This window comes from Mustela erminea, chromosome 5 (genome assembly GCF_009829155.1).
Source record: "Mustela erminea isolate mMusErm1 chromosome 5, mMusErm1.Pri, whole genome shotgun sequence".
NCBI classification, from domain to species: domain Eukaryota; kingdom Metazoa; phylum Chordata; class Mammalia; order Carnivora; family Mustelidae; genus Mustela; species Mustela erminea.
The window spans coordinates 55675652-55702817 of NC_045618.1; the positions used below are offsets into that span (position 1 = coordinate 55675652).

The 27166-nt window shown below is 40.8% G+C and overlaps 1 protein-coding gene across 21 annotated transcripts in view; it reads left to right on the forward strand.

The window, feature by feature from the left end:
* FMN1 (formin 1) overlaps positions 1 to 27166 on the forward strand; it is a 413714-nt gene that overhangs the window by 239348 nt on the left and 147200 nt on the right. For all 21 annotated transcript variants that reach the window (XM_032343188.1, XM_032343184.1, XM_032343196.1 and 18 more), the window contains one exon: positions 18063 to 18150. In XM_032343188.1, coding sequence (XP_032199079.1) covers positions 18063 to 18150 — 88 coding nt within the window. The remainder of the gene's footprint in view (positions 1 to 18062; positions 18151 to 27166) is intronic.

Genomic DNA, 27166 nt, shown 5'->3' on the forward strand with positions numbered 1-27166 from the left:
ATCTTGCTTTTCACATTTTGGAGGCTGTTGGCTTGTAGAACTCGGGTGACGGGGCATGTATGTCCTTGCAGGAGCGAGACTTGTTCCAAGGGAAAGCACACAGGACTAGTAGTCAGACATCTGATAACTCTGGGCAAATCACCTACTGTGTGCCTTTTGTACTTTTGATTCGTCCATATGAGAGCCTCCAGGTACATGCTCTGATGACTCTAGTCAGGACAGAGGTAAGAGCTCACTCTTCATGGATGGTAGTCAGTATTTTGGATCACTGTTATTCCATTCACACGGACACCTGAAAGAAAGCATATAGCATGTGCTCGCTTTCCATGATGGATACTCTGTGAGCGTGAGGAGCATGGTGAAGACTAATTACCAACTCAGGGAAACGTGCTGGGTTATATACTGTAAGCCCTGGCAGAATCTTCTGGCAGTTTTAAAGTACAAATACACCGTGTTCTTTCATCTTTCTTCCCCTGCTAGAATTTCCTGGAATCCTCCTGTCATGTTTCTAGAAGGAACTCAGTGAACCTACTGGAAGCAGTGTGGTACTTAATCTCCTGTTGTTGCCCAGAAGGTGAACAGAGAAGGACTTAGGTCATAAATAGCTCTACGTCCTGGCAATGGCTGCATGTTAAGACTATGTGTGGGGTTGTCCTAGGTGAAGCGTGTCCCTAAAAGGGAAAACTGAAGTGGCCTCAGGTGTCCTTAAAAAAAGGGAGCATTCCTCTTTGAGATTTGCCCCAGATTTTGCCTCCTGGTGGCTTGAGGCCCTGAAGCCAGGAGAGCCCACTGTCACTAGCTCTTCACCATCTGAGCAGGAGTGGGAAAGAGCCAGGTAATTTGCATCGTGGTACACTCTGAATCAAAGGCCATCCATCATTTCTGATATCTTGAATGCAGTGATTATCATATCAAAGACACACGATGACATTGAAGATAATAAGATTTCTGTTGCCCATCATCACTACCCAGCTTGGAGTAATTATTAGCACGTGTTCTTCTCAAAAGCCTAACACTCTAAACTTTAGAGAGAAAAGGCCCTATTGGAGTGACCAAAAATACACACAAGAGACTGGGTTCGGTGTCTTAATATTAAATGAGAAATATTGCTAAGACAGGGAGTCCCAAGGTCTCACAACATTGTTACTTAGAATCCTTAGGAGGCTGGCATAGCTTATCTGCATTGCTGGCATTGGCCTTATGAAAGAAAGCAGATGTTCGTGACTGGGCACATAACTTAAGGAGACAGAGAGGGACAGAGACACATTTCCAGCTGGTTAATCAAAAAAACTCTGGGAATCAGGGATTGTATAAACATACATGCATATATGTCAGACATTGTGCTAAGTGCCTATGAGAGTAAACAGAAGAACATGTTCATTTGAGGTCACCTGACCACAGAGTGTGTCCTCCGGAGCAGCAGCGTAAGCATTGTCTGGTAGCTTACTAGAAATAAAAGGCCCTCAGGCCCAAGTGTTAGTTTCCTGGGACTTCCTCAACACACTGGGTAACTAAAAACTACACAAACATGTTGTCTTACAATTCTGGAGACTAGGAGTCTGAAGTCGAGGTATTGGAAAGAGCCATCCTCCCTGGGAGGCTGGTAGGAGAACCCTTCTTCACCTCTTCCCAGCTGCCGGTGGCTTGCTGACAATCTTCGGCATTCCTTGGCATCAAGCAGTGAAATTCCATTCTCTGCCTTTGTCATCACTTGGTATTCTCACTCCCTGTCTCTGTGTCTTCCCATGGCTGTCTTCTTAAGAGGACACCAGCCACATTGGATTTGGGGCCCATCCAATGCCAGGGTGACCTAATTTGTATTAATTCCACCTGCAGTGACCCCATTTCCAAGTGAAGTCACATTCTGAGGTATTGGAGATTCGGACTTCAACGTATCTTTTGGAGGAGGAATACAGTTCAATCCCAAACCGCATCTCATTCCTAGTGAATGAGAGTCTATATTTTTAACAAGGTCCCTGGTAATTCACATGCATGCTAAACTGCTAGAGGTTATCTCACAAATTCTTAATTGTCTTCAACTGCAGACAGCTTTCTATAGGCAACTGCAGGTTTTGCCTGTGGTTTGTAGAGGTATGTAGGATTCCCATCCTGCGCCATCCTACCAAATTGAGGAATGACCGAAAGAAAGCTTTCGTTTTTCTCCTCGGTGCTAGGGCCAGCGGTGAAAGAAGGAAAAGAGAAGGAAAAATTTCCTCTACGTATTTGATAGCCGTGCTATCAAAATGTTGTTGGGATGGGATTTTATTTATTTTTTTATTTTTTTTATTTTTTGGGGGGGATGGGATTTTAAAGGAAGATTATAATACAGACATTTAAAACAAAACAATAAAACATGACTTAAAGCTACCTGCCACTGGTATGTCTGGAGTGGTGAGCCGCTGTGCTCCCGTGCCTTCTAAAACAGAGAGTAAATAAATTCTCCATCCAGCTGTTAAAGGCTACGATATGAATTATGTTCCTGGCCTTGGGGAGAGCTTGAACCATGACAGCTGGAAGCCACCTGAAGGCCTGGAATTGAATTCTCCTGGGTTATCCTGATGTTATTAACCTCTGTCCCGAAGACAGCCACTCTTTCCTTCTACTCTTGGACCGCTGTAGCTTAGCAGGCACACCATCAGTTTAAAAGACAGAGTCCTGGACAGTAGGGTCTGGGTTTTGGTTTGGTTTGGTTTGATGTTTTGCTAGAGGCTGGATCTTTTCAGAGTCTTCTGTTTTCTTTTTCATTTTCCTTCCGCCATGTAGCCCTCTGTCCGGTTGCTTCTCACCAGGTCAGCTGTCATTACTTTAAAATTGTTTCATGTTGGGCGCCTGGGTGGCTCAGTGGGTTAAGCCGCTGCCTTCGGCTCAGGTCATGATCTCAGGGTCCTGGGATCAAGTCCTGTATCGGGCTCTCTGCTCATCAGGGAGCCTGCTTCCCTGTCTCTCTCTCTGTGCCTGCCTCTCCCTCTACTTGTGATTTCTCTTTGTCAAATAAATAAATAAAATCTTTTAAAAAAAATAAATAAATAAAATTGTTTTATGTTCATTACAGCCAAGCACCCTTGAAGGGGCCTTGAGCTCTCAGAAACAAAAGGATGGCGTTTCTCACCTATACCTTTTTGCGATTGTACTTTGGCCTGAACTGGAGGCAGGGCAAATGAATGCACTGATGTCTCTTGGCCATTTTCTCTCCTGAATCTCTGGCCAGTTGGAGTTGGAAAATGCGTATGATTTTTGTTTTGACATGAAACTTCCAAACCATCAGAATTATTTCCTGCCTATATTCCCGCCCCCCTCCACCCCATGGTGCCTCCTACCCGTGTCCCAGCCCCAGCCTTCACCTGCTATGGTCTTCTCTCCATTTGCTTTCTGAACAGAATTCACTGGCCTCAAAACCAACAAAAGAGCTTTTCTGTCTCATCGGTAAAGGTACGGGATGCCAAATATGTTCTCAGACGCAAGACAGGATGACAATGCACCTTTTCACATTTCTTGGTGAAAAGCCTAAATCCTTAAAGTAAACTTCATCGGAGCAATTTTATGTGTCCCCAAAAATAAGGCCATGGAAGAGATTCAGACCTAGCAGTCTGACAGAACAGTGGAGCTTAGTTTTCCTTGAAACGTTTAGTGGCACAGATAATCAGGCTGTATGTAGAAAGCTTCTTTTAATGGCATCGTCAGGCCTGTTGACGGAGGCCACTACCCAGAAGATGACCCATCAGCTTGTTGGTGCCAAGTCAGGTGACACTTCATAATATGGCCCCATGGAACCAGCCTACCAACTCCTCAGGGTCTGATGCCAAAGAGTGGCAGGGGTGGAACACAGGAGATGGGACAAGGGAGCTGAGTCAGCATTTATTTTCCTGGGCACCTGCCAAGAAACAATTGCATATTTCCGAGGAAGCGCTCACTCTCCCTGAGGACAGAGAGAGCAAGACGCCTGCCAGCTCTGGTCTTGCCGGTCCCCTCCAGCTGGCCCTTTCTCCTGGCATCGTCTGGGAGGAGGAGTCACTTACCTGTCTCATCTCCAGTCACTGCCACACTAGAAATGGCCAGGAGGGCACAAGAATATGAAGTAGGATTTTGTCAGTTGTTCCGTCCCATGAACTTTTTTTTTTTTTAATTTTGTGTAGAAGGCCTGCATCCACCGGCTGTTATACTTCATGGCATTGTATTATCTTGTCTCACTTCTTAGAATTCCCTTGGGAAATTCTCACTCTTTCTTCCAAATTAGATTTCTATTCATTATAAAATAAGAATTTTTCATTTGGTGCTGGAGGGGTTGCGAGTTGGGGACAGTTCAGTAAGAGAGAACTGAAGCTAAGGGTTCCCTGTTCTGCCGTATCTCCTCCCCAGAAGATGCTGCTCTCCAATCCCGCCAGTCGGGACTTCACACTAATTTCTATTTATGACTCAGAGCAGGTTATCAGCTCGACTACCCCAGAGTAGCCTGTGAGATAGGTTCATCAATTTCTAGGTCTCTAACGTAGGGTTCTATCTGTCTACCAGCTTAGTCCGTAAGAATGTCTTTGAGGGAAATGCAAGAGTCCTTAGGAAAGCACGAGGATCCCTTTGGCATCCAGGGGCTTAGAATTGCAAGGGATTCCTGTCGATGAGACAAGCTGCTTTCTCATTAGTAGTGCGTGGGCTTTATACCAGCCTCTTAATGTCTGTGGGTTTGCCAAGTAATGGCGTTCGGTGAGCATCGATATGAAGCTTAAGCCAAAGATCACCAGTGTGAAGGTGCAAAAATAGAAATAATGTTTTTTAGAATTTTGCTTTGGAGAGACAGATTGTCTCCTTTCTGTGTGTTCTTCACTGTCTTCAGTTTCCTTGAGAGAGGCAAACCACATGCTCATTTCTTCTCTAGAGTCGAACATGACCTCACATGGCTATTTGAAATATATCCCTTTCACGTAAGGAAAGAGCAGCCCGTGTCTGTGGATCCTTCATTTATGCGTTTGTTTTTGGTCGGGGGAGGGGGAATCAGACAGGCAAGGCAGCAACTTTCCGGTACGTTTATATGCCTGAAGGGCCCAGGAGGTGTCTGTGGCTGTATTTAACCAGACATGCACCTGTTCTACAATAAAACCACCTTCACAGGAGATGGGACTCAGGACTGAAACTGGGAAATTTCAAGTGTGAGGCCTAAGCCAAAGAACAGAGCACCTACCTGACGTGGTATAGGCTTGAATGTGTTTGCTGTCCAGTGAAGGGGCAGGTAGAGAAACTTCTCATCTTCAGTTTCAGACAGGGAAGTCTTCCTGGAAGAAGACGGCTTCCATCATTCTCTCAACTTTGTGGCTCTGCCGAACTCACTTGGCCAATTGTGCTTCCAGCATTCATGGGCTATTCAGACCATTTATTTTTATTTTTACTCCTGGCCCCATCTGCCAAGTTCGGGCAGAAACCTGAAGATAGATGTGGATTTTATGTTGATGTGAAAAATCCCACTGCGCCTGGCAGGAGAGCTTTCTCAGTCTGCCTGGCAAGACTTTTCTAGCTGAGTAGTCAGGGTGTGGGTTTTTTCCAGTGTAGCAAATCTGTCTTCTCATTTCTGTCCTAATTCTTATTCAAAGAGGCAGGTTCTTCTTCAAAAAAATCCACATATGTAAGAACTAATAATCATTTGGATACACCGGCCCAAGGTACAGGATTAGACAGCATGGGACATCAGCCTGCCTATCCCCTTTCTGGAAGGCACTGCGAGAGCTCCCCAGGCAGTGTGATAGTACGCATGTGTGACTGCCTGATCCGGCATGTGGTGGGGGTCTGGAAAGGCTTTGCCTTAAACTAGGCATGTCTAATAGGGTTTAACGCAACCTGTGAATTTGCCCCTGCACAAGGTCGGCTTGTAGGTCAGTGGAATGCTGCACAAATTGCATTCTCCTCCGGACTATAATTATACCTAGGAGAAAGCTATGTGCTGCCAAGTTCAGCTGACTCCAGATAGGACCAAGATAAACTGAGGGCTTTGCAACCATTTCTCAAAAACCAATTTTTAAAGATTTGATAGAAAGCATCTCTTGTTTAAAAAAAAAAAATAATGACAAATGACCGCCTTAAGGTTCATGAAGGAGCTTTGTGTAGAGGACGGTGATAGCAGCTATTATCTGCCTTCCCTAGGAGCTGAAAAAGATGATTTGAAATGGAAGCATGAGGAATTTGAGTCAGACATTAAGTGAAACTCTCCTGTGCCGAAAGTTACTTAATACTAGAAAATGATTTTGAGGACGAGAACAAATCAAGTAATAGGCACATGAGGATGAAGAATGAAAAATGGGCATTGAGAGGAGTCCTAGAATAGAGAAAGGATGAAAAATTTAGGCTGCGTTTACAGTCAGCTCAGGTCCCACTGTGTTTGGTGAGAGAAAATGGCTCTAAATATGTGTGCATTGTATGAAGACAACCTTAATAATTTCTGAAAGTATGACCTCCTTGTAAAGGAAGGTCCACCTTTGATTTCAGGGCTTCCCCGCAGGCAGAAGGTCAAGTTAGACAACATTTATGAATTTCTTCCTAGCTAAGGGTAAATGATCCTCAAACCCACTTTAACCAGTATATGCGTTGCATGGGAAAACTTTCACAGGTACTCGTACGGTCTCATAAATATTCTCCGAAGTCTTTCTTGAACAGCATGGGGTGGGATCTTGTCTCCCAAGAGCTTGCCTGGAGAGGAAGTCACATTGGGAGCTTCAAGGCATCATTTTGCCTACTGGCTCCACATACACATGGAAAACTCACATTATGAAGCTATGGACTAATAAAATCAGGAAGCGTTCCAGTGTCCACAGTCAAATGCAGTGTCCTGGCTTCAAGGTCGTCAGCCCTCTAAAAGCCCCTGCTGCTGGTTTATCATAATGCTGGGAGAACCAGTAATCATGCAGGATGGAAAGAGCCCCTCTCTCTATATGGCTAAGCAGAACAGGACTTCCGGTGGCATTTGGCAGCTCGTGGTCTGCCGAGCTTATCATCTCTCAAATCTCCTTCACCATTTAGTTTTCTGAACGTGGAACTTGGATTTTTGTTTCAGGAGAAGGGCACTGAATGTAACTTTGGGGAGCAATCGGGTTATCCAGAGGAAGATTGGGCCCCAAACAGCCATCTCCTTCAAAACCTCCATTTTCAATGAGTCCTGCCTCATATACGAAGGGCATATACAGAGGATTATATAGGAGGAACAATTAGAATCTCTTTCTGTTCACTGATCCCTGTTAATAACTCCCTTGTATCAGCCTTGTTTATAGGAGCTTCCCCTTTAAACTAGTCTTTGAACGCCCACTGAGTTTGCATGTTGTGAGTTTTGTTGAATTGGACTGACTGTATTTTAACATTGATGTAAGGATGAGTCAGGGAAGGTCTAGAAATAGAAGGCTGGTCTTCTGACTTTTCTCTTAACAACTGGTTGCCGGACTATGATGCTGATGACTTTTCATAGCCAGCCAAGGGGCTGTGGCAGCTCAGCATGCTAAAGCTAAAAGAGGAAAGGACCCACCGTATTTAAGGCTATAGTCCTTTGTTGTATTTGTATTTCTACTTGGATTATTCCGTTGCTAGGAATCTTTGACTTGGGCCAGATAACATTTAAAAACTGTTAAAATGGCGCAGGATAATAATGCAGAGGCTTAAACAATATGTTGGTGCAGATTAATTAAATTGTTTTATTAATAAATATTTTGATAAACCTTTTGTATCTTAAATCCTGTGGCTATTTTAAAAAATGTATCAGTTAAATTTCCTACTATAAAAAGGGCAGACAATGAAATATCTGACAATCTTAGGGACATTAGGGTTCTAAAAATTTTCCAGATAATCATTATCATCACTGGTCCACACTGTTCAGTAATACGAATATTTGCTTTCTTCCAAGCCTGGGATACATGAGAGAAGCTAGTGAGAATAAACACCCCATAGTAGTTTCTCTTCTTGTCAGAGAAGAATTCCTGAAGTTTGCTTTATCCATCTAGGAAGTACCTTGTCAAAAAATGTATAGAATGCAGTAAAAGGAAAACAAGGGCAATTTCCAGGTAGTAGAGAGTTCTACACAAATTGGATCTGGTTATTTGAAACTTGAGCATGATTCTAAAAAATTATCTTTTTTTTTTTTTAAGATTTTATTTATTTGACAGAGATCACAAGTGGGCGGAGAGGCAGGCAGAGAGAGAGGAGGAAGCAGGCTCCCTGCTGAGCAGAGAGCCCGACGCGGGGCTCGATCCCAGGACCCTGAGATCATGACCTGAGCCGAAGGCAGCGGCTTAACCCACTGAGCCACCCAGGCGCCCCCTAAAAAATTATCTTAAAAAGAGTGTAATAACTATTGGTTGATAATTAGGTGATCATCTTTTTTTTTTTTAAGTCTTTCATCATGTTCTAAATCCTTGTTCTCCTTCCTTCTCTTTGTTTATTTTCTCCGTTAGTTTTCTTTAGTCTTATCTTCTTCCTTCCTTGAGCTTTTCTTCCTAGCTACGCTGCCATGAAGGCAAATGGCTCTGATAACAGGTGTGTAGCTGGGTAAGGAACTATGAGATTTGATCACAAATATCAAAAGAGAACAGAGTGTTGGGCGAGCAGAACAAAGTGCTCTATTTTCGTGTCTCTTGCTTTAATGCCCTAGCAATGCATTAGGTCACTACACTTACTTTATAGGCCTCTTGAGTATGAAGTATTGTTTTCTCTGGAAATCCATAGGGGGCCACTAAAGGAATAACATTTTACAGTATCCTGGGGCTCACAGCCCCCCAATTTACAATGGTCCATTTGGACTGGCTTGTGTGCAGAGCGAACACAGTGCCTCGTGCACAGTGGGGTACAGTGAAAGGTAGTTCTCATCCCTCTTCTTTCCTTAGAAAATGCCCCCTCTCCACAGTAATCTCTGTGTAAATCTCTTTTTGCTTTGGGCCTTATTTAAATTTCTTTGCTTTGGGGGCGCCTGGGTGGCTCATTGGGTTAGGGCCTCTGCCTTTGGCTCAGTTCATGGCCAGGGTCCTGGGATCAAGCCCCACGTCAGGCTAACTGCTCCGTGGGGAGCCTGCTTCCCCTCCTGTCTCTCTGCCTGCCTCTCTGCCTACTTGTGATCTCTGTCTGTCAAATAAATAAATAAAATCTTTTAAAAATATATAAATTTCTTTGCTTTGTGCCAGCCTAATAGATCTAGTAATTGGAAAGCATAGTAAAAAGGATAGAAAGACAATCCACAAAATTGTGTGACCAATAACCAAATGTTTAATCTTACTATTAAATCATTAGCAATGTAGAATACAGAAAAATCATTCTACCTATCATATTGGCCAAAATCTTTTAAACTGATAATACCCGGAGGGTGAGGGACAAGGAAAACAGCCGCTCTCCAATACTTGTCAGGAGTGTAAACTGGCAGCATCTATTAGAAACAATTTGGCAGTATCTATCAAAATGAAAAATGAACATATTGTTTGAACAACTTCTGTTGTTCTGTAGAAATCTAAGCTCCAGTGATGAAGAACACATCTGCACGGCTGCCTATTACAGCGTCGTTAATAACGGGCAAATCTTGGAGAGTTTCTAAATGTCCATCAATAGAGGAATACTTAAATTATGTTTCATACTTAATGTGGCCCTGCCTCTACTGACAGGGAAGATACCAGTAATATATTTACAAAAGAAAAAGAATTACTCTGAACAAGGGGGAAAAGTTGTAGAACAAAATGTATTCCTTGTCATTGCACACATGTTTAGCTCTGGAAGGAGACAAACCCCATTACTGTGATGGTAACAGGGCAGTGGAATTGGGAGATGAGAGAATGGTTTCACCTTTTCCTCTTGTTCTTCATAGCTTTTTTTTTTTTATTATTACAGTGAGCATTTGTTCCTTTTGTAATTAAAAATAACACACCCACAGAAAGAGAAAAGATAAAAGTAACAGAACTAATATTTCTGGAAACATGACTACTCTCCAAAGACCAAGTTTTGTGCTAATCTTCAGTCCCCGGCTCAACACCTGGCGCACGGGAGTCCCTTGACACGTGTGTTAAACAAAGGTGCCCTTGCCTATTCCAGTCTGTGTTCCCGCGACGACACCAGCCAAGGGTTGGGCAGAAGCTTGTAAAATATGACCAGAGAGCCTACAGAGCACCTCTCTTCCTTTTCCTACTCTTCCCTCTTGCCAACACTGCCTCCTCACATCCTGCTCAGCTCAATCGTTAACCTGTTTCAGAAAGATGTGAATATGACCTGAAGTCTTGGGCTAGCCTTGTTAGTCACCTGAACTCCCACATGGTCTGTCTATTGGTGTAAGGTGCTCCTGCATGTGTTTCCTTTTAGTCATTTTACATATTAGACTGAAGGGTATTTTAAAATATATATTCTGCTTTTTTTCCTAACCCCCCCCTTTACTTCTAATTTTATCCCTGTAATTTTTTTGGTATTGACCCCCACTTTCTAACTTCAAAATGTATTGCAAACAGTGGTATTCAGAACAGTATGGTACTGGAGTAAAAACAAACCCATAGACCAATGAAAAAGAGTAGAGAACCCAAAAATAAACCCACACATATATGGTCAAATGACCCTCAACAAGGGTGCCAACACTAAAACAGGGAAAAGATGGGCTCCTCAAAAAAAACCCAAAAAACAAACAAAAACAAAAAAACAAAAAAAACCTGGATATCCAGATGTAAAAGAATGAAATTGGATCCTTATAGCATAAACAGCAATCAACTCAAAATGGGCTAAAGACTTAAATGTAAGATCTGAAACTATAAAATTCCTGGAAGAAAACTTTGGGGGAAACTTCATAACATTGATCTTGGAAATATTTCCTGGATAGGCCACCAAAGCACAGACAACAAAAGCAAAAATAGACAAGTGGGACTACATCAAAACTGAAAAGCTTTTACCTAACAGAGGAAACAGTAGAGTGAAAAGGCAACTTATGGAATGGAAGAAATTACTTGCAAACCATATATCTGATGAGGTACTAATGTCCCAAAACATAAAAAGGATGCCTACAACTCAATAAAAGAGAAACTCAATTGAAAAATGGGCAAAGGACTAGAATAGACATTTCTCCAAACAAGACCTACAAATGTCCAAAGATATGAAAGATGTTCAATATCACTAATCAACAGGGAAATGCAAACCAACACCATAATGACGTATCACCTCACATCTGTTAGAATAGCTATAATTTTTTAAAAAGGAAAATAAAAAGAGAAAAGAACAATTATGAGCAAAGCTGTGGAAAAATTGGAACTCCTTTTCATTGTAGGTGGGAATGTAAAATGGTGTAGCTACTGTAAAAAACAGAATGGAGATTCCTCAAAAAATTAAAAATAGAACTACCATATGATGCAGTAGCCTCATTTCTGGGATTTATCCACAAGAATTGAAAACAGGAGATAATTGCCCACCCATGTTCACTGAAGCCATACTCACAATAGCCAAGAAGTGGAAATAACCTAAATGCCCATCGATGGATGAATGGGTAACGACAATGTGGGGGGGGGCATATTATTCAGCCTTAAGGAAATTTCATCACATGCTACAAACTGGGTGAGCTTTGAGGAAATTATGCCAAGTGAAATCAGCCCAGTCACAGAAGGACAACTACTGCATGATTCCACTTATATGAGGCCTCTAAAGTAGTCAAGCTCATAGAAGTAGAGAGTAGAAGCAGAAAACTGCCAGGGGTTGGTGGGAGAACAAAAAACGGGGAGTAGTTGTTCAATGGGTATAGAGTTTCTGTCACGTAGTATGAAAAAAAAATCTAGAGATCTGCTGTTCAGCAATGTGGTATAGTCAACAATATTGTACTGAACATTTAAGTACTTGTTAATAGGGTAGATTTTGTGTTATATTCTATTATTATTAATTATTATTATTATTATGCCTTCCAATCTAGAAGGGAGGAAGATATGGGAGGGGAGGGAGAGAAAGGAGGGGGAAGAGAGGAAGGAAGCAAGGAAAAGGAAAGAGAAAAGAAAAGAAATGGAAGAAGCAAAGTAAGAGAGCGTAAGACAGCTTTTGGCTGCTTTTCAAGAAACTTTGTTTTATTCCACAATTGAAGAGAAGCTACATGGAAAATTAGAGGTCTATTTTTAAAGGTCTAGTCAGAGGCAGACCGGGAATTTGACACAAACAGAGAAGAGAATACAAATGCTGTGACTCTACCACTGCCTCCCTCCCTTTTGGGAGGTAGCACTACATTTCATACAACTCTTAAGGTTTTAGTCCAGCTTAAGATAATAAACACCTTCTTTTCAAACACTTGTTATGTCAAGTCATTAGACAGAACTTCAAGGATGGCTGACTGTGGTGACATTCTCTCCATATTTCAGCCTGCATGAACACTGAAGGGATAGATACGCTCATTTTCCCCACTGACGGGCAATCTCAGTCTCAGCCCTTTCCTCTTTGTCTTAGCTCATGTCTGATTGCTCTCTGGCCTTCTTTTAATTAGCTATTAGAAGAAGTTGCATTTAAACTTTTTCCTGTAAATAGGATGTGTTATTCAGGGTTTTCGGAACTCCAACTGGAGAGCTTGGTGAATGTTTGCTTGAAGAAATTGTTGCTCCTCATTTGTGATCTTGTCATAAATTGATTTCTGTGCCTGTCTCCTTGACGTCCATGTGTATGCCGTGACCAAGTGTTATCAATAACTATTTTGTACACTTAAGAATAAGTCTAGTCAATTTCCAAAACCTTTCTTCTTTGGAATTTTCTTTGCAGTTAGTTCAGGTGATGTTTTAATTGCCTTTTCGGTTCTTTTTGGCAACTTACCAAAGTTATTTTTGTGGAGGAATAATTGATATATAACACTTGTTATAGGTGTACAATATAATTATTCAATATTTGTACACACTGTAAAATTATCAACACAATAAGCATAGTTACCATCACTGTAAAAACTTACAAAACATTGTTTCTTGTGTCGAGAATTTACAGGATTTACTGTCTTCAAAACTTTCAAATATGTACTATAGCATTATTGGCTGTAGTCACCATGTTGTATGTTACATTACATGGCTTTTTTATTTTATAATTGGAAGTTTACATCTCTTGACACCCTTTATCCGTTTTTGTCTGCCCCCAACCTTCCTCCACTCTAACAAATATCCTGTTCTCCGTATCAATGAGTTTTGTTTTATTTTGTAGATTCTACATATAAATGAATTCATATATTTGTCTTTCTCTGTCTGACTTATTTCACTTAGCCTAATACCCCCAAAGTCCACCCATGTTGTCACACATGGCAAGATTTCGTTCTTTTTTATGGGTGAGTACTATTCCATTGTATATACAGAACGGATCTTCTTTATCTGACGTCCATCAGTGGGCACTTCGGCTGTTTTCATATCTTGGCTATTATAACTAATGCTGCGATGAAAATGGGATGTATATATCTTTTCAAATTAGTGTTTATGTTTTCTTCAGATAAATACCTAGTAGTAGAATTGCTGGGATAAGATAACATTGGCTTTAAATGACACATTAGACCAGGTGGACTTAACAGATATACATAGAACATTTCACCCCAAAACAATAGAATGTACAGTTTTTTCAGGCGCACATGGGACATTCTCCAAAGTACACCACATGTTAGGCCATAAAACTAGTCTCAGTGAATTTAAGAGGATTGAAATCCAATCAAGCATCTTTTGTGAGTGCAGCAGTATGAAACTAGAAATTAATTACAAGAAGAAAAGTGGGAAAATCACAGATAAGTGGAGATTAAACAACATGCTACTGAGTAACCAGTGGATCAACAAAGAAATGAAAGGAGAAATAAAAGAATACCTTGAGGGGTGCCTGGGTGGCCCAGTTGGTTAAGCATCTCCCTTCCACTCAGGTCATGATCCCATGGTCCTGGGATTGAGCCCCATGTTGCACTCAAAGATTAATGAGGAATCTGCTTCTCCCTCTTCATCTGCCTCTCTCTCCTGTTCATGCTCTCTGTGCATGCGTGTGTGTGTGTGTGTGTGTGTGTGTGTGTGTGTATGTCTGTCTCAAATGCATAAATTAAAAAATCTTAAAAGAATATCTTGAGACAAATGAAAATAGGAATATAACATACCAAAATCGAGGGGATGCTGCAAAAGAATTTTTTTTAAAGATTTTTATTTATTTGACAGAGATCACAAGTAGGCAAAGAGGCAGGCAGAGAGAGAGGGGGAAGCAGGCTCCCCGCTGAGCAGAGAGCCGGATGCCGGGCTCGATCCCAGGACCCAGGGATCATGACCTGAGCCAAAGGTAGAGGCTTTAACCCACTGAGCCACCCAGGTGCCCCCCTGCAAAAGTAGTTTTAGGGGGAAATTTCATAAGGATACAGATCAAAATTCATACCTGAAGGAACTAGAAAAAGAACAAACAAAGCCCAAAGTTAGTAGAAAGAACAAAATAACAAAGACCAAAGTAGAAATAAATGAAATAGAGACTAAAAAGACAATAGAAAAGATCAAAGAAATTAAGGGGTGGTTCTTTGAAAAGATAAATAAAATTGACAAACCTTTAGCTAGACTCAGCAAGAGAAAAGGGAGAAGGCTCAAGTAAGTAAAATTAGAAGTGGAAAAGAAGTTACAACTGACACCACAGAAATACAAAGGAATATAAGAGATTACTTTGAACAACTATTTGCCAACAAGTTGGACATTCTGGATGAAATTGAAAAATCACTAGAAACCAAATATCTCAGGACTAAATCATGTTAAATCTGAATAGACTGGTTACTAGTAAGGAGATTCGATGAGTAATCAAAATCTGACAACAAACAAAAGCCAAGACCATCTGGGATCACTGTGAATTCTCCCATTCAAGAAGATTTAATGCCTATCCTTCTCAGACTTCCAAAAAATTAGAGGAAGGGATGCTTCCAAACTCATTTTAGAAGTCCAGCATTACCCTGACACTGAAACCAGACATGTGCACCACCAAAAAAAGAAAATAGCTGCCCAATATCTCTGATGAACATAGATGCAAAAATCCTTGACAAAATACTAACAAACCAAATTCAACAGTGCATTAAAAGGATCAGATAGCACAATCAAGTGGAATTTATTCCAGGGATGCAAGGATAGTTCAATATCTATAAATCAGTCAGTGCAATACATCACATTAACAAAGTGCAAGATAAAAGTCATCAACTCAATAGATGCAGAGAAAACATTTGACAAAATTCAACAACCAGATATGATAAAAACTATCAACAAAGTGGGTAGAGAAGGACCACGCCTCAACATAATAAAGGCCACATATGACAAGCCCACAGGTAGCATCATACTCAAGGCTAAAAAGCTGAAAGCTTTCCTCCAAGATCAGGATCAAGACAAGGATACCCTCTCTTGCCACTTTTATTCAACGTAGTACTGAAAGAACTAGTCAGAGGAATTAGGCAAAGAAAAGAAATAAAAGGCATCCAAAATGGTAAGGAAGAAGTAAAACTGTCACTTTTTACAGATAACCTTAATTTATATATAGAAAACCCTAAAGACTCTACCCCAAAATTATTAGAACTAGTAAATGAATTCAATGAAGTTTCAGGATATGAAATGAATAGAGAAAAATACATTGCATTTCTATATACTAGCAGTGAATGATCCCAGAAATTAAGAAAATAATCCCATTAATAATTATATCAAAAAGAATAAAGTATCTAGGAATAAGTTTAAGCAAGGAGGTAGGTGACAGACTAGACACTGAAAAGTTTAAGACACTGGTGGAAGAAAAACAATTAAATAGAAAGATATTCTGTGCTTATGGATTGGAAGAATTAATATTGTCAAAATGTCTGTACTACCCAAAGCAATGTACAGGTTCGGTGAGTTCCCTATCAAAGTTCCAATGTCATTTTTTTCAAAGAAATAGAACAAAAAATCCTAAAATGTGAATGAAATCATGAGAGACCTCAAATCCCAAAGCAGTCTTGAGAAAGAAAAACAAAGCCAAAGTGATTTTTTTTTTTTTTTAAGATAACTAAGCTCTACAGACTTCACAACGACAAGCAAGGACTTGATCTATCTGGGTCACCTCCATATCCTCAGAGTCCGAAGCTGTGCCAGGCACATAAAAGAGTCACAGCAGGTTTTTGTTGAATGAATGAGTGCATGGCTGGATATTTACATGAAACTTATGTGGCTTTTCTTAATTTTGTATTGGGCTTTTCAAAATCATTTCATTTTAAATTTGTGTTCTCAATCTAAGAATAAGCCAGAAATTACATTTTTAAAGAAAATATTTGATTTTATATATAACCTTTTTCTCTGTTGCTTTCATATAAAAAATTAAAAGTCCCAGTACCGACCTTATTTCTTTTTTTTTTTTTTTAAAGATTTTATTTATTTATTTGACAGAGAGAGATCACAAGTAGGCAGAGAGGCAGGCAGAGAGGCAGGCAGAGAGAGAGGAGGAAGCAGGCTCCCCGCTGAGCAGAGAGCCCGATGTGGGACTCGATCCCAGGACCCTGAGATCATGACCCGAGCCGAAGGCAGCGGCTTAACCCACTGAGCCACCCAGGCGCCCACCGACCTTATTTCTTTAAAAAAAAAAAAAAAAACTCTTGAAATTCTGTATCCCCCAAAAATCTTTCTTTAAGACTAATGCTGACATTATTAAACACATTGGACTAAAACATCAGATTTCCTTTTATCTTGATGAAATCTTGGTATTTACTATATTTTAGGTCTAATAGTTATATAAAAGTAGCCATTCTGAGCAGGGAAAGAAAAGATAAAGGGCTGACAATAACTGATTCAGGATTGACTGATAGATGGGTAATTAGACCATCTTGGAACAAAGTCTGTTATTCCTTATAGTCAACCAACAAACAGTTCAGCTAGTGTAGTACCAATATAAATGCAGATGTTTCTTACCATATTACTGTATCTTCACTATATTTTGGTAAGTTTGTAAGTACCTACGTGGAAGGGGAAGCATAGCTGTTTAGTTTAATTTGTATTTTACCCAGCAAAGTGTGTTTAAAAACTTAAGATTTGGTGATATTTTGTGTGCATTCCCTATTGATTTTTGTAGTTGTGTCACATGAGAGAAAATGAATTTTTTTTTTCCCCCTTAGTGGCCATTGTGTGATGTGTTAGAAGGAACTGATTTGGCTTACTAGGTTTAGAGAAACCGAAACTACAAAAAGCTCTCCCTCCATAATTGGTGATGAGGTATTTGGAGTTTATAAGAAGACTGTAAATCTTTGACATATCTGTATTATCATAAAAGAACAATTTTAAGAAATTAATATAAAGGCTTAATGTATAAAGTATTGTTTATGTTAAAAATAGCACAAATATGAAGCAACTCAATTCTCCAAGACAGGGAAATTTTATTTAAATAATCTGTATTAAGAATATATAATATGGATGTGCCTGGGTGGCTCAGTGGGTTAAAGCCTCTGCCTTTGACTCGGGTCATGATCCAAGGGTCCTGGGATCGAGCCCCGCATCAGGCTCTCTGCTCAGCAGGGAGCCTGCTTCCCTTCCTCTCTCTCTGCCTGCCTCTCTGCCTACTTGTGAACTCTGTCAAATAAATAAATAAAATCTTTTTTTAAAAGAATTTATTATATGAGTGCTTTACATATATTACATCCTGTAATTTTTAGAATAAATGTACAAATTAAATACAGTCAACCCAACTCTGGGATGAAGAAACTAGCTGCATCACTGGTAGACAGCTGAGCTGCGATCACTCTGATCTTTCCCCTAAACCACTGGGCAGATGACACAGCCAAAAAGACTGGAGGCTCTGAAGTGACCTAAGAAGTAGCAATGTGGAAATGTGCCAATGATAAGTGGAGAAGTTGTATATAAAATTATATATACGTTGCAATTATAGTTGTGTTAATAAGTGTTTAAATAAAGATTTCAGTGCTTGTATTAGATTGGCAAAGTTTGGCATGATGTTTCTCCTTCATTTTCTAAAATTTCTGTAGTTGTAGATAAGTCACTTTCAAATTAAAGTATCATTAAAATAGAGTGTAACATCAGTTTAGTTCCTCAGTATCTAAAAATCTTAATGGTTTTGATATGCTTCTAAAAGATTACATGGTCATTTGAACTTGTATCGATTTTATTTTTAAATTCCAGATCATCAAGTTATTAGATGGAAAACGATCTCAAACTGTGGGAATCTTGATATCGAGTTTGCACTTAGAAATGAAGGATATCCAGCAGGGTAAGTCTTCTCCATCACTTTTGTTTTTCCAACTTTAATATTTTTCAACATTTTATTGTGAAAAGTTTCAAGCCTATAAACAATTAGAATCCCATAGTAAACCCAATGTACCAACTCACTCTTGTTTCATCTGAAATACTGTCCCTCACCAGCTAGACTACTATAAAGCTAATCCTAGACATTTTATAATTCTTCTGTTAAAAATGTCAGAACACTGATAAAAAGTTAAAATAATTCCAGTGCAATTGTCACACATTTAAAATCATTTACAATAATTTCTCAATATCATCATATATGTAGTTCTAATCTCCCCGATTATATATTCACCAATTCATCCATTTGTTTATAATTAGTTTGAATGAGGATCCAAACAGCTTTCATGCATTACTTTGGTTGTGTGTCTCTCAGTTTTCTTTTAATCTAGGACTTTCTGCATGCCATCATATTTCTTTTTTTCCTTTGTAATTAACTTTTTTTTTTTTTAAGAAACCAAGTCATTTGTCCTGTGGAGTTGCCCACATTTTCGATTTTCTGATTTTATTGCCATATTTTTACTTACTATGTTTTTCTGTCCCCTGTGGTTCCTTATGTAAACTGTTAGTTTGCTCTACAGACTTGATCCTAGTAGGGGAAGACTTCATAAATGCTATTGCATATTGTATCAAGAAATACATAATATCTATTTGTTTCTTTATGTTGTTAATGGACACTAAAGATCTTTGCCTGGATTCATTATTTCATTAAAGTCTGCAAAATAACGATACACTAACTCCATCACTTCTTCTTCATTAGCTGGAATATTTCTATGGTGAAACACTTTGCTTCTTCATCTACTTGTTTATGTCATTGTTTCTTAATCCCTTCCTTTTTTCAAATGATGCTATTTCAACGTGGTTATCTTTGGCTCACTTTGAAATGCAACATTTAAAAAAGGAAATTTTACTTACATGTATTTTTCTTAGTCTCTAGAAAAATAGATCAAAAACCATCTTACGTTTCTGAAATCTATGTCTTGCATGAAAACAGTACTACTCTTTCTTAGTAGTACAATTACAATTACAATTAAATGTAAATCTTTATTTTGACATGTCATTGATAATATTTTCTGAATAGTAATGCAATCTCCCATAGATGGTTTTGGTAGAATTCATCATGGATTTAAACTGGAGACACTATCACACCACATTGCCCTTCAGGTTTTTACTGTTGCCTCATGTTTGTTTTACACAGGTACACAGCATAAGACTTGCAGAGGTCCCAAACCAAAAGACACTTAGGCACACACTAAGGGTTTAAAATTTTGCTTTATTGCAAGCATAAAAAACTCCCCATAAAATTTAAAATACTCTGAATTAGTTGATGGTCACAGAGGATGCAAACAAGCTGTCTATCTGTAATATTTCAGCTTAATTAAGTAAAACTAAATACTGAAGGATGAATAGGAAACCTCAAAAAATGTTGCAGGAGGGGACTTGAATTTGGGCCGGGCAGCTAAAGGGATCCACCATCAAAATATGAGAAAGGGATCCTTCAGTGATTTTAGAGGCCAGATCTTCTAGAAGACTTGAGTTTCTCATATGTTCAAACCAGGGAACAGCGACGTGACCGCAAAGGTAAAATGAAAAAAATGAAACAGATAAATCAGCAGGAAAGCTAATCGTCTTTTGTCAGAGAGATGAGCTTTTTGGATGTAGTCTGAGTTTGGAAAGGAATTCTCCACCTCTAGCAGCAGGGTTGTTTCCTAAACCACAGTCTTCTTCTGAGGTTAGATGCCTGGGTTCATCACCATGATGTGCGGCGCCATGGCTACGAGTTTTCGTACTGGCAACCGCACTTGAGACTCGATTCAGTTCTTTTTAGGCACATCGTGCTGTAGTGTCAGGTTGTCATGAGACCAGAGTCGTCCCGGCCGTGTCGTATTCCAGTTCCCACCTCCGGACTACAAACCTCCTTCCCATGGCACCCCAGCCTCATTGGAGCGAATGTTCATTGTGAGTGAGGTGAGAGGTTAGTTCAGCCCTGCTTTTTCCAGCACTCTCCTCTTGGCAGAAGCATGCTCACGTGAAGCCATGGCGAATTTACATGCCAGCATTGGAAATGTCAGTTGTAACATCACAGTTTTCTAGGACTTGTCATCTAGTTCTTTCTCCTGTTCCAGGCACCTCCATTCCCCACCACAGAGTTGGCTCCTAAGTTCTAAAAAAAAAAAAAAAAAAAATCACCTCTATTCCATGTCTTCATTCAGTAATGCATTCCAGATGAATAAAACCCGAGCTTAATTTTTCTTTAGAATCATTTGACTGACACTGGCATCCGAAGGTCACAAGGAGCCCAAGCTGTGTCAGTTACATTTCGTGCTGAGTCTGTGTCTGGTCGTGAATGGAATGCACTTGGCCTTGTGTTGTCATCCTGATGAAAGGAGTCCCGGTGCTGATGTTGGCCCAGAACGTGTGCTTTAACGTGAGAGGGGCTGCCGTGAGATCTGACTGGGGCTGGCCAGCTGGCAGCCAGGCAAGGTCACACAGCACATCAGCCCTGGTGAAATGACCAGAGTGCCGAGGCTGTTCTTCAGCCTGTGGTCATATGGTCATCTTTGTTAAAGCACAAAGACAGATGCACTAACTAGCATTTCCCAAACTCACAAGGAACTGATGTAGAACCCCAAAAGTGAGCATATTCACTTAAGGAAAAGAATTTTCCTTCGCCGCGATGAAACTGTTGATCACATCTGTTCATCACTGCATCCGTATCACTTGCCTCTCCTCTCTCTGTGTATTTGTTTATGCTCTTTTCCCCCTTGCTGGGATGACAGCGTAGTCACCTTGATAATGGTTTTGGGTATGTCCGTGCACATATGTTACCCTCCATAGCTGGATAATCCACTTATTTCCTGGTTCAGCTCTTAAAAAGCAACCTTGTGGGACACCTGGGTGGCTCAGTTGGTTAAGCCACTGCCTTCAGATCAGGTCATAATCTCAGGGTCCCGGGATCGAGTCCCGGTATCGGGCTCCTTGTCCAGCAGGGAGCCTGCTTCTCTCTCTATCTCTGCCTGCCACTCTGCCTGCTTGTACTCTCTCTATGACAAATAAATAAATAAAATCTTAAAAAAAAATTCTTTAAAAAAAAACAACCTTGTCTTCCTCATTTGTAAAGGTGGCCACTCTTCTGTTGTCCACGAGACACTGCCTATGAGCCTATGATGTATATTGAAGAAGTGGGTTTCTGAAGCTCTGTACCTCCAGGTCTTACAGAAAGACAGTGTGCTCCTTTATGCCATGTTGCATTTTTTCTAAGAATTTGTCTGATCATTAAGCCTTGTTTACAACTCATCGGGCTAACATATCATGTATAAAAGCTGCTTTTTTTTTTTTTAGTTAATTTGATTTTAAAAAAGTAGACTGAACCTTAGAATAGATGGAATCAGACTGTCATGTGCCCTACTCCAGTACATTTGGGCAAAACTCTCTTCCTTTTCTCCTGCCTTCCTGCCTTCCCACCCTCAGGAAACATGGATTGAATGCCAGTTCTATATCAGGCCCCATGACTACCACAACACGTAAGATCCAGACTCTAACATTCTCAAGAGTGTGCGGGGTGGTGGGAGACACGTACAAGGCAGCTCAATGGGATGATGAGTCTTAAGATGAGTCTTAAAGATAAAACAGTGGTCATCACACACAGAAGGACAGAAAGCAGGTGAATAGGAGGCCTGCTAGAATACACAGATGACACGTGAATGTGGGTTGTTTCAGGGCACAGAGCTAAAAAGGTAAGTGGTATCCAAACCAGGCAGGGCCCTGAATATCATCATACAAACTTGGGATATTATCCCATGAGTAACAGGGAGACACAATTCAAGAGTGTCGGTGCTATGATCTAATTCCAAGTACAGAATGCCTCTCGGACTGTGGAAGACAGACCTCTAAGGTCTTGCGTGCTCTGGGCCAAGCTGGTACCTCCAACTTGGCTGGGTTGCGCTTGCTTCCTGTCTCACCACACACTAATCACAGCAGTCCTCCTTGATTCCTTAAAAAGGCCAAGTTTTTTCCTTCTTCTGTGTCTTTGAAGGAGTAGCCTTTTTGAACGAGCAGCATTGCACATTCCCTCTGTTTGAAATGCTTTTCCACCCCACTAGACTGAGCTCCTTTTCCTTGCTAGGTTTTGGCACATAGGACGCCTAAGAGAGCCGACACTAAGTTAATTCTTTGAATCTGCCCTACACCTAATACCTCACTTGCTCCTTACTTATGTTTCCATTTATACCCATCACCAGAGTATAAGTTCCAAGAGGGAGATTGCTCAGTGAGGTGTCCCTAGCACCTTGTACTGTGCCTAGCACCTGGGTGATGGTCCTTGAGTATCTGTTGAGTGGAGAAACAGAAATCATACCGAAGGAGGATCGGTCTGTTAGAAAGGGATTGTGATGATTGAGATAATAAATATGAAGGCCAGAACTAAGGCTGTGTCTATAGAAATATGGGGGAGACCACAGAAAAGGGCTATTTGGAGAGAGAATTATTCCATTTAGCCACATCAGAGGAAGCAGTGATGGAGAAGAAGTCTTATATGTACCTTGGATTTCTTGCTTCAACAAGAATGTATATAATGAATGGTACCAAAACATAAACTGGAAAGAAAGGAGAAAAAGCATAGGTAGATGATTTGAGCTTGAAATGACTGGAGACATTGAAGCTAATGTGTTCAATGAGCATCTGAAAACTCTAGCCTGATGTGAAGTGGATAGGGCTATGTTGGAGATAGAACATCGCCAAAAAGGTTAACCACTTTTATCTGTTTGTCCCTACCCAAGATGGTGTTGGATATCTTGGAGAACAAAGCCAAGTCCCTAAACGGACCGAGGTTTGAAGCACTGCATGACTCAGGGCAGGACCTTGGTTGTGGGGGAAAAAAGGTTTCAGGAGAACGATCATAACCCCCCCCCCGACCAGCACCTGTATTTGGTCCAGGAGAAACTCTGAATAACTGATTTACTTCTTGCCGCTTTCCATCTGCTAAACTGGATGACTTGTATTTAAAAGCATTTGGCATCCTTGGACACAGTGACTGCCTACATGATTGCAAATTAGTGTTTTCATTCCACGTTAGTGATTTCCTCTCATTCTTTTCCCAGGGGAGATGGAAAATTGCTGTTGACTGTTCTTGACATAAACCTCTGTATGCCTTGCAACAGACGAGGTGCCAGAAACCTCCTGGCATTCATTTGGAATTTCCCGTACACTCAGAATTTATATTTATAATGTTTAATCTAACATCAAAATAAAACATTTTTTAGCTTAGTTTCTACCAGCCCAGAAACTCAGTTTGGGAGTTCGGTTGCATCAAAGACTATCTTTCTGTTTAGGAATTTCAAATCAAAATGTGAAAGGATGCCAGTGAGTTATGTGCCGGGAGTCTAAAACCCAGATCTGAGAATGCTTACTCGACTTTGCTCCCTTTACCTAATAATTTCTAGAAATTGCTGTCAAGGTTAATGCCGGGTGTCTAAAACAGAATGAATTTTACCAGGCATGTGAAATTCACCTTGAATTGTCTAGGATTTTCCTAAGGAATGTTCTAGCCTGGAAGACCCCATTCTGAAGGCAGGAGGTCTCCAAAGTCTTTATAGGGCACCCCTACCAGTAAAGAGTTTCAGAACATGCTTCTCAAGCTATGTTCTCTGAACCATGTGTGTCATGTAAACGTGTGACAGAACTAATATTCATGTTATAAAACTCGTGCCCAAATATGAACTAAAGTGAGACTAATGTTTTTTGAAATGTCTTACTAACTTTAATTTTGATGGCTTTGAGTTTTTATTGGCTAATATCACAAATAGAGTGAAACTCACTATTAACAATAGTGTATCAAAATCTGCATTTCAAATAGTCCCTTGATAAGTTCTCTTATAATTTATGGAGGTCAGTATCTTAGCAAATCCGATTCAACTATCTTTGCTCTTTAACTACTTCCATGGCTGATGGAGAACTTGAACTGGCCATCAAACTGTCTGCTCTGCCATTTTCTTACTGTTGATGGATTATCTTCCAGGGTTTGTCTGCAGGAATCTTTTGAAGGCAACTTTAGTTTATTTTGTCAAGTTTAGTTTAGTTAAAACCAGATTTTAGAATCAGAAAACTTCATTTCAGGGGGCCCCCCAAAATCAGAGGATGTTGGAAGCAAAAGAACGAGCGAGGATGCCGTGTAAGGAGTTTACCCAGCAAAGGTGATGTGGGCTCCTTACCTGTGGACCTACTAAATGAAAGTGCTAGGGGCAATCAACTTACTATATTGAAAAATCTCATTAAAAAAAAAATCAGTGAGGGCGCCTGGGTGGCTCAGTGGGTTAAGCCGCTGCCTTCGGCTCAGGTCATGATCTCAGGTCCTGGGATCGAGTCCCACATCGGGCTCTCTGCTCTGCAGGGAGCCTGCTTCCTCCTCTCTCTCTGCCTGCCTCTCTGCCTACTTGTGATCTCTCTCTCTGTCAAATAAATAAATAAAATCTTTAAAAAAAAAAAAAAATCAGTGAATTTTTTTTCACAAAAAATCAGTAAATGGAAACAGTAGCCCCAATCCTTCCCTGTGCTTCCCACCTTTTGTCTGAAACACCTGAGCGGCAGGGTTCCCACCCACCCCTTTCTAAGGCACTGTACATTCTTTCACCCCCCGGGGCTGAGTCCAGAAAGCACAGGGTGGCAAGTCTTTGTACTTTACCTTCAGGCAACTGGCTGAGACCATCCAATCTGCCTGGAATGTAATTTTGGCTTAAAAGAACCAGAACTAATGGAAGAACAGAAGCAGCTTAACCCGAACTCTTTCTCATTCCACTGCCCTACAGAGAACAGAGGGGCTGACGGAGGGGAGGTTTTGTGAATTCCCTGGCTGTGCCCTTCTTTGAGGTTTGAACCATGGACAATTTTAATTGCACCTATAAAATGGCACGGTGGGCACCTTGCGGCATAGTACATGCCCAAACTTGGGTGAGAATTGGGAGTTTTGCTTTATACGATTGAGCGATTGGAACAGATTAGATAAGCGTCCCTTTCACGACTGTTGTGTCTTCCACCACCCAACAAGCTCCTGCTCACTGCGTCACTCACATTTGCCTCCTGTTTCCATCACGGCCTGAATTGAGGTCCGCACCAACTAACATGCCACGCAGGCAGGCATCTGGCAATGTAGGGAAGACTGTGCACATGGTCCCTTGGTCGTTCTTGTGCTTTGTGGGTCCAGAGACAACTTTTGTTTGTTTCTTCATGCTCTGTGCCTTTGCTTCCCTTTTCAGTCTGTTCTGGCATGTAGTATAAAATTACACTTAGTCATATCTTTCCAAGAAAATTTGACTTTATATTACTCTAGAGTTTATTTTCTTTTTATATTTTATATTTTCTTTTTTTAAAGATTTTATTTATGTGACAGAGAGAGAGCACTAGGCAGGGGAGCAGCAGACAGGGAGAGAGGGAGAAGCAAACTCCCCACTGATCAGAGAGCCCAATGTGGGACTCAGTGCCAGGACCCCCAGATTATGACCTGAGCAGAAGGCAGACACCCAACTGGCTGAGCCACCCAGACACCCTATATTTATGTTTTCTTTTAAGATGATGCCTTTTCAGTTTCCACATTTCTATTTTTTAGAAATTCTTCTTGCTGTGATTTTAACTGCAATCATGTTTATTTTTAATAACTGCAAACAACTGGCAAAGATTAAAATTGGGATTGTTTTGTTATGCATATTGAGGTAGCATATGAGAATTGAATTATTAGTGATAAATAATGGTGAGGTTATCGGTGTGTATAATATACAAATGAAATTTTTGTAGCATGGGCTATGTATGGTTCCCACGAGGAGGCTGCTGATTAACATAAAAAGCGTGCAATGCCATTTAGAGACAAATGCCAATAGAGGCTGTTGTGTGTAGCTGGTTCACTGATATTTTTGTTTGTTTTTTTAAGAGGGTGAGGATTTTAGATGGAGTGATCATTCATAGCCTAACACTTATAAAAGAAGTGCAATCAGGGCACCTGGGTGGCTCAGTCTGAGTGCCCGACTCTTGGCTTTGGCTCAGGTCATGAGCTCTTGGGTCCTGGGATCAAGCCCTGTGCCTTCTGCTCCTCTCTCAGCGGGGAGTCTGCTTGAGATTCTCCCCCTCTGCCCCACCCCCCACTCACAGGCATGTGCTCATTCTCTCTCTCATAAATAAATAAATCTTAAAAAAAAAAAATAGAAGTGCAATCATAGTCCAGTAATTTGATTATGGAGCTCAGCTTGGGAAATCCAGTTGTGGGGCTTCATGCCTTGATTTCATCATCTGTAAAACTAGGGACAGCAATAGCACCCCTCTCCTGCAAGTAAATGTAAAACACTTACCCACACAAAAAGTGCCCAGTATATGCGGCAATTAATTAATTAAGTATTCATCCCCAGTAAGGTCTGCCTGCGAGACCCACCCTCTGCTGTAGTAGACAGGTTATTTTAAGCTGCTTTAATAATTGGTGTCCTTGGGGCGCCTGGGTGGCTCAGTGGGTTAAGCCGCTGCCTTCGGCTCAGGTCATGATCTCAGGGTCCTGGGATCGAGTCCCGCATCGGACTCTCTCCTCAGCAGGGAGCCTGCTTCCTTCTCTCTCTCTCTCTGCCTGCCTCTCAGTGTACTTGTAATTTCTCTCTGTCAAATAAATAAATAAAATCTTTAAAAAAAATAAAAATAAAAATAATTGGTGTCCTTAGCATTTCATCTGGGTGGAGCTAGGCTTTGTGCTTACCTCTATCTGCACAGGTGTGCCTGGTGCTAGAGGCAGGGTGGAGTGGTCCCTGTAGTGGGAAGAGGAAGGCATATTGACAATGGCGAACAGACCTAGTTCCCGAGCTCTCAGGAGGCAGGCTCTCCCCCAACCCACCCTTCTCCCTGCCGGGTCCTCTTCTTTCCATTCATGCCCAGTTTTATCATAAATTGGTCATCCCTCTCTGTGATGGCCCTGTCCTTATGAGGTGAGCCTGTGGAGAGATGTTCCTGCTGTGCCT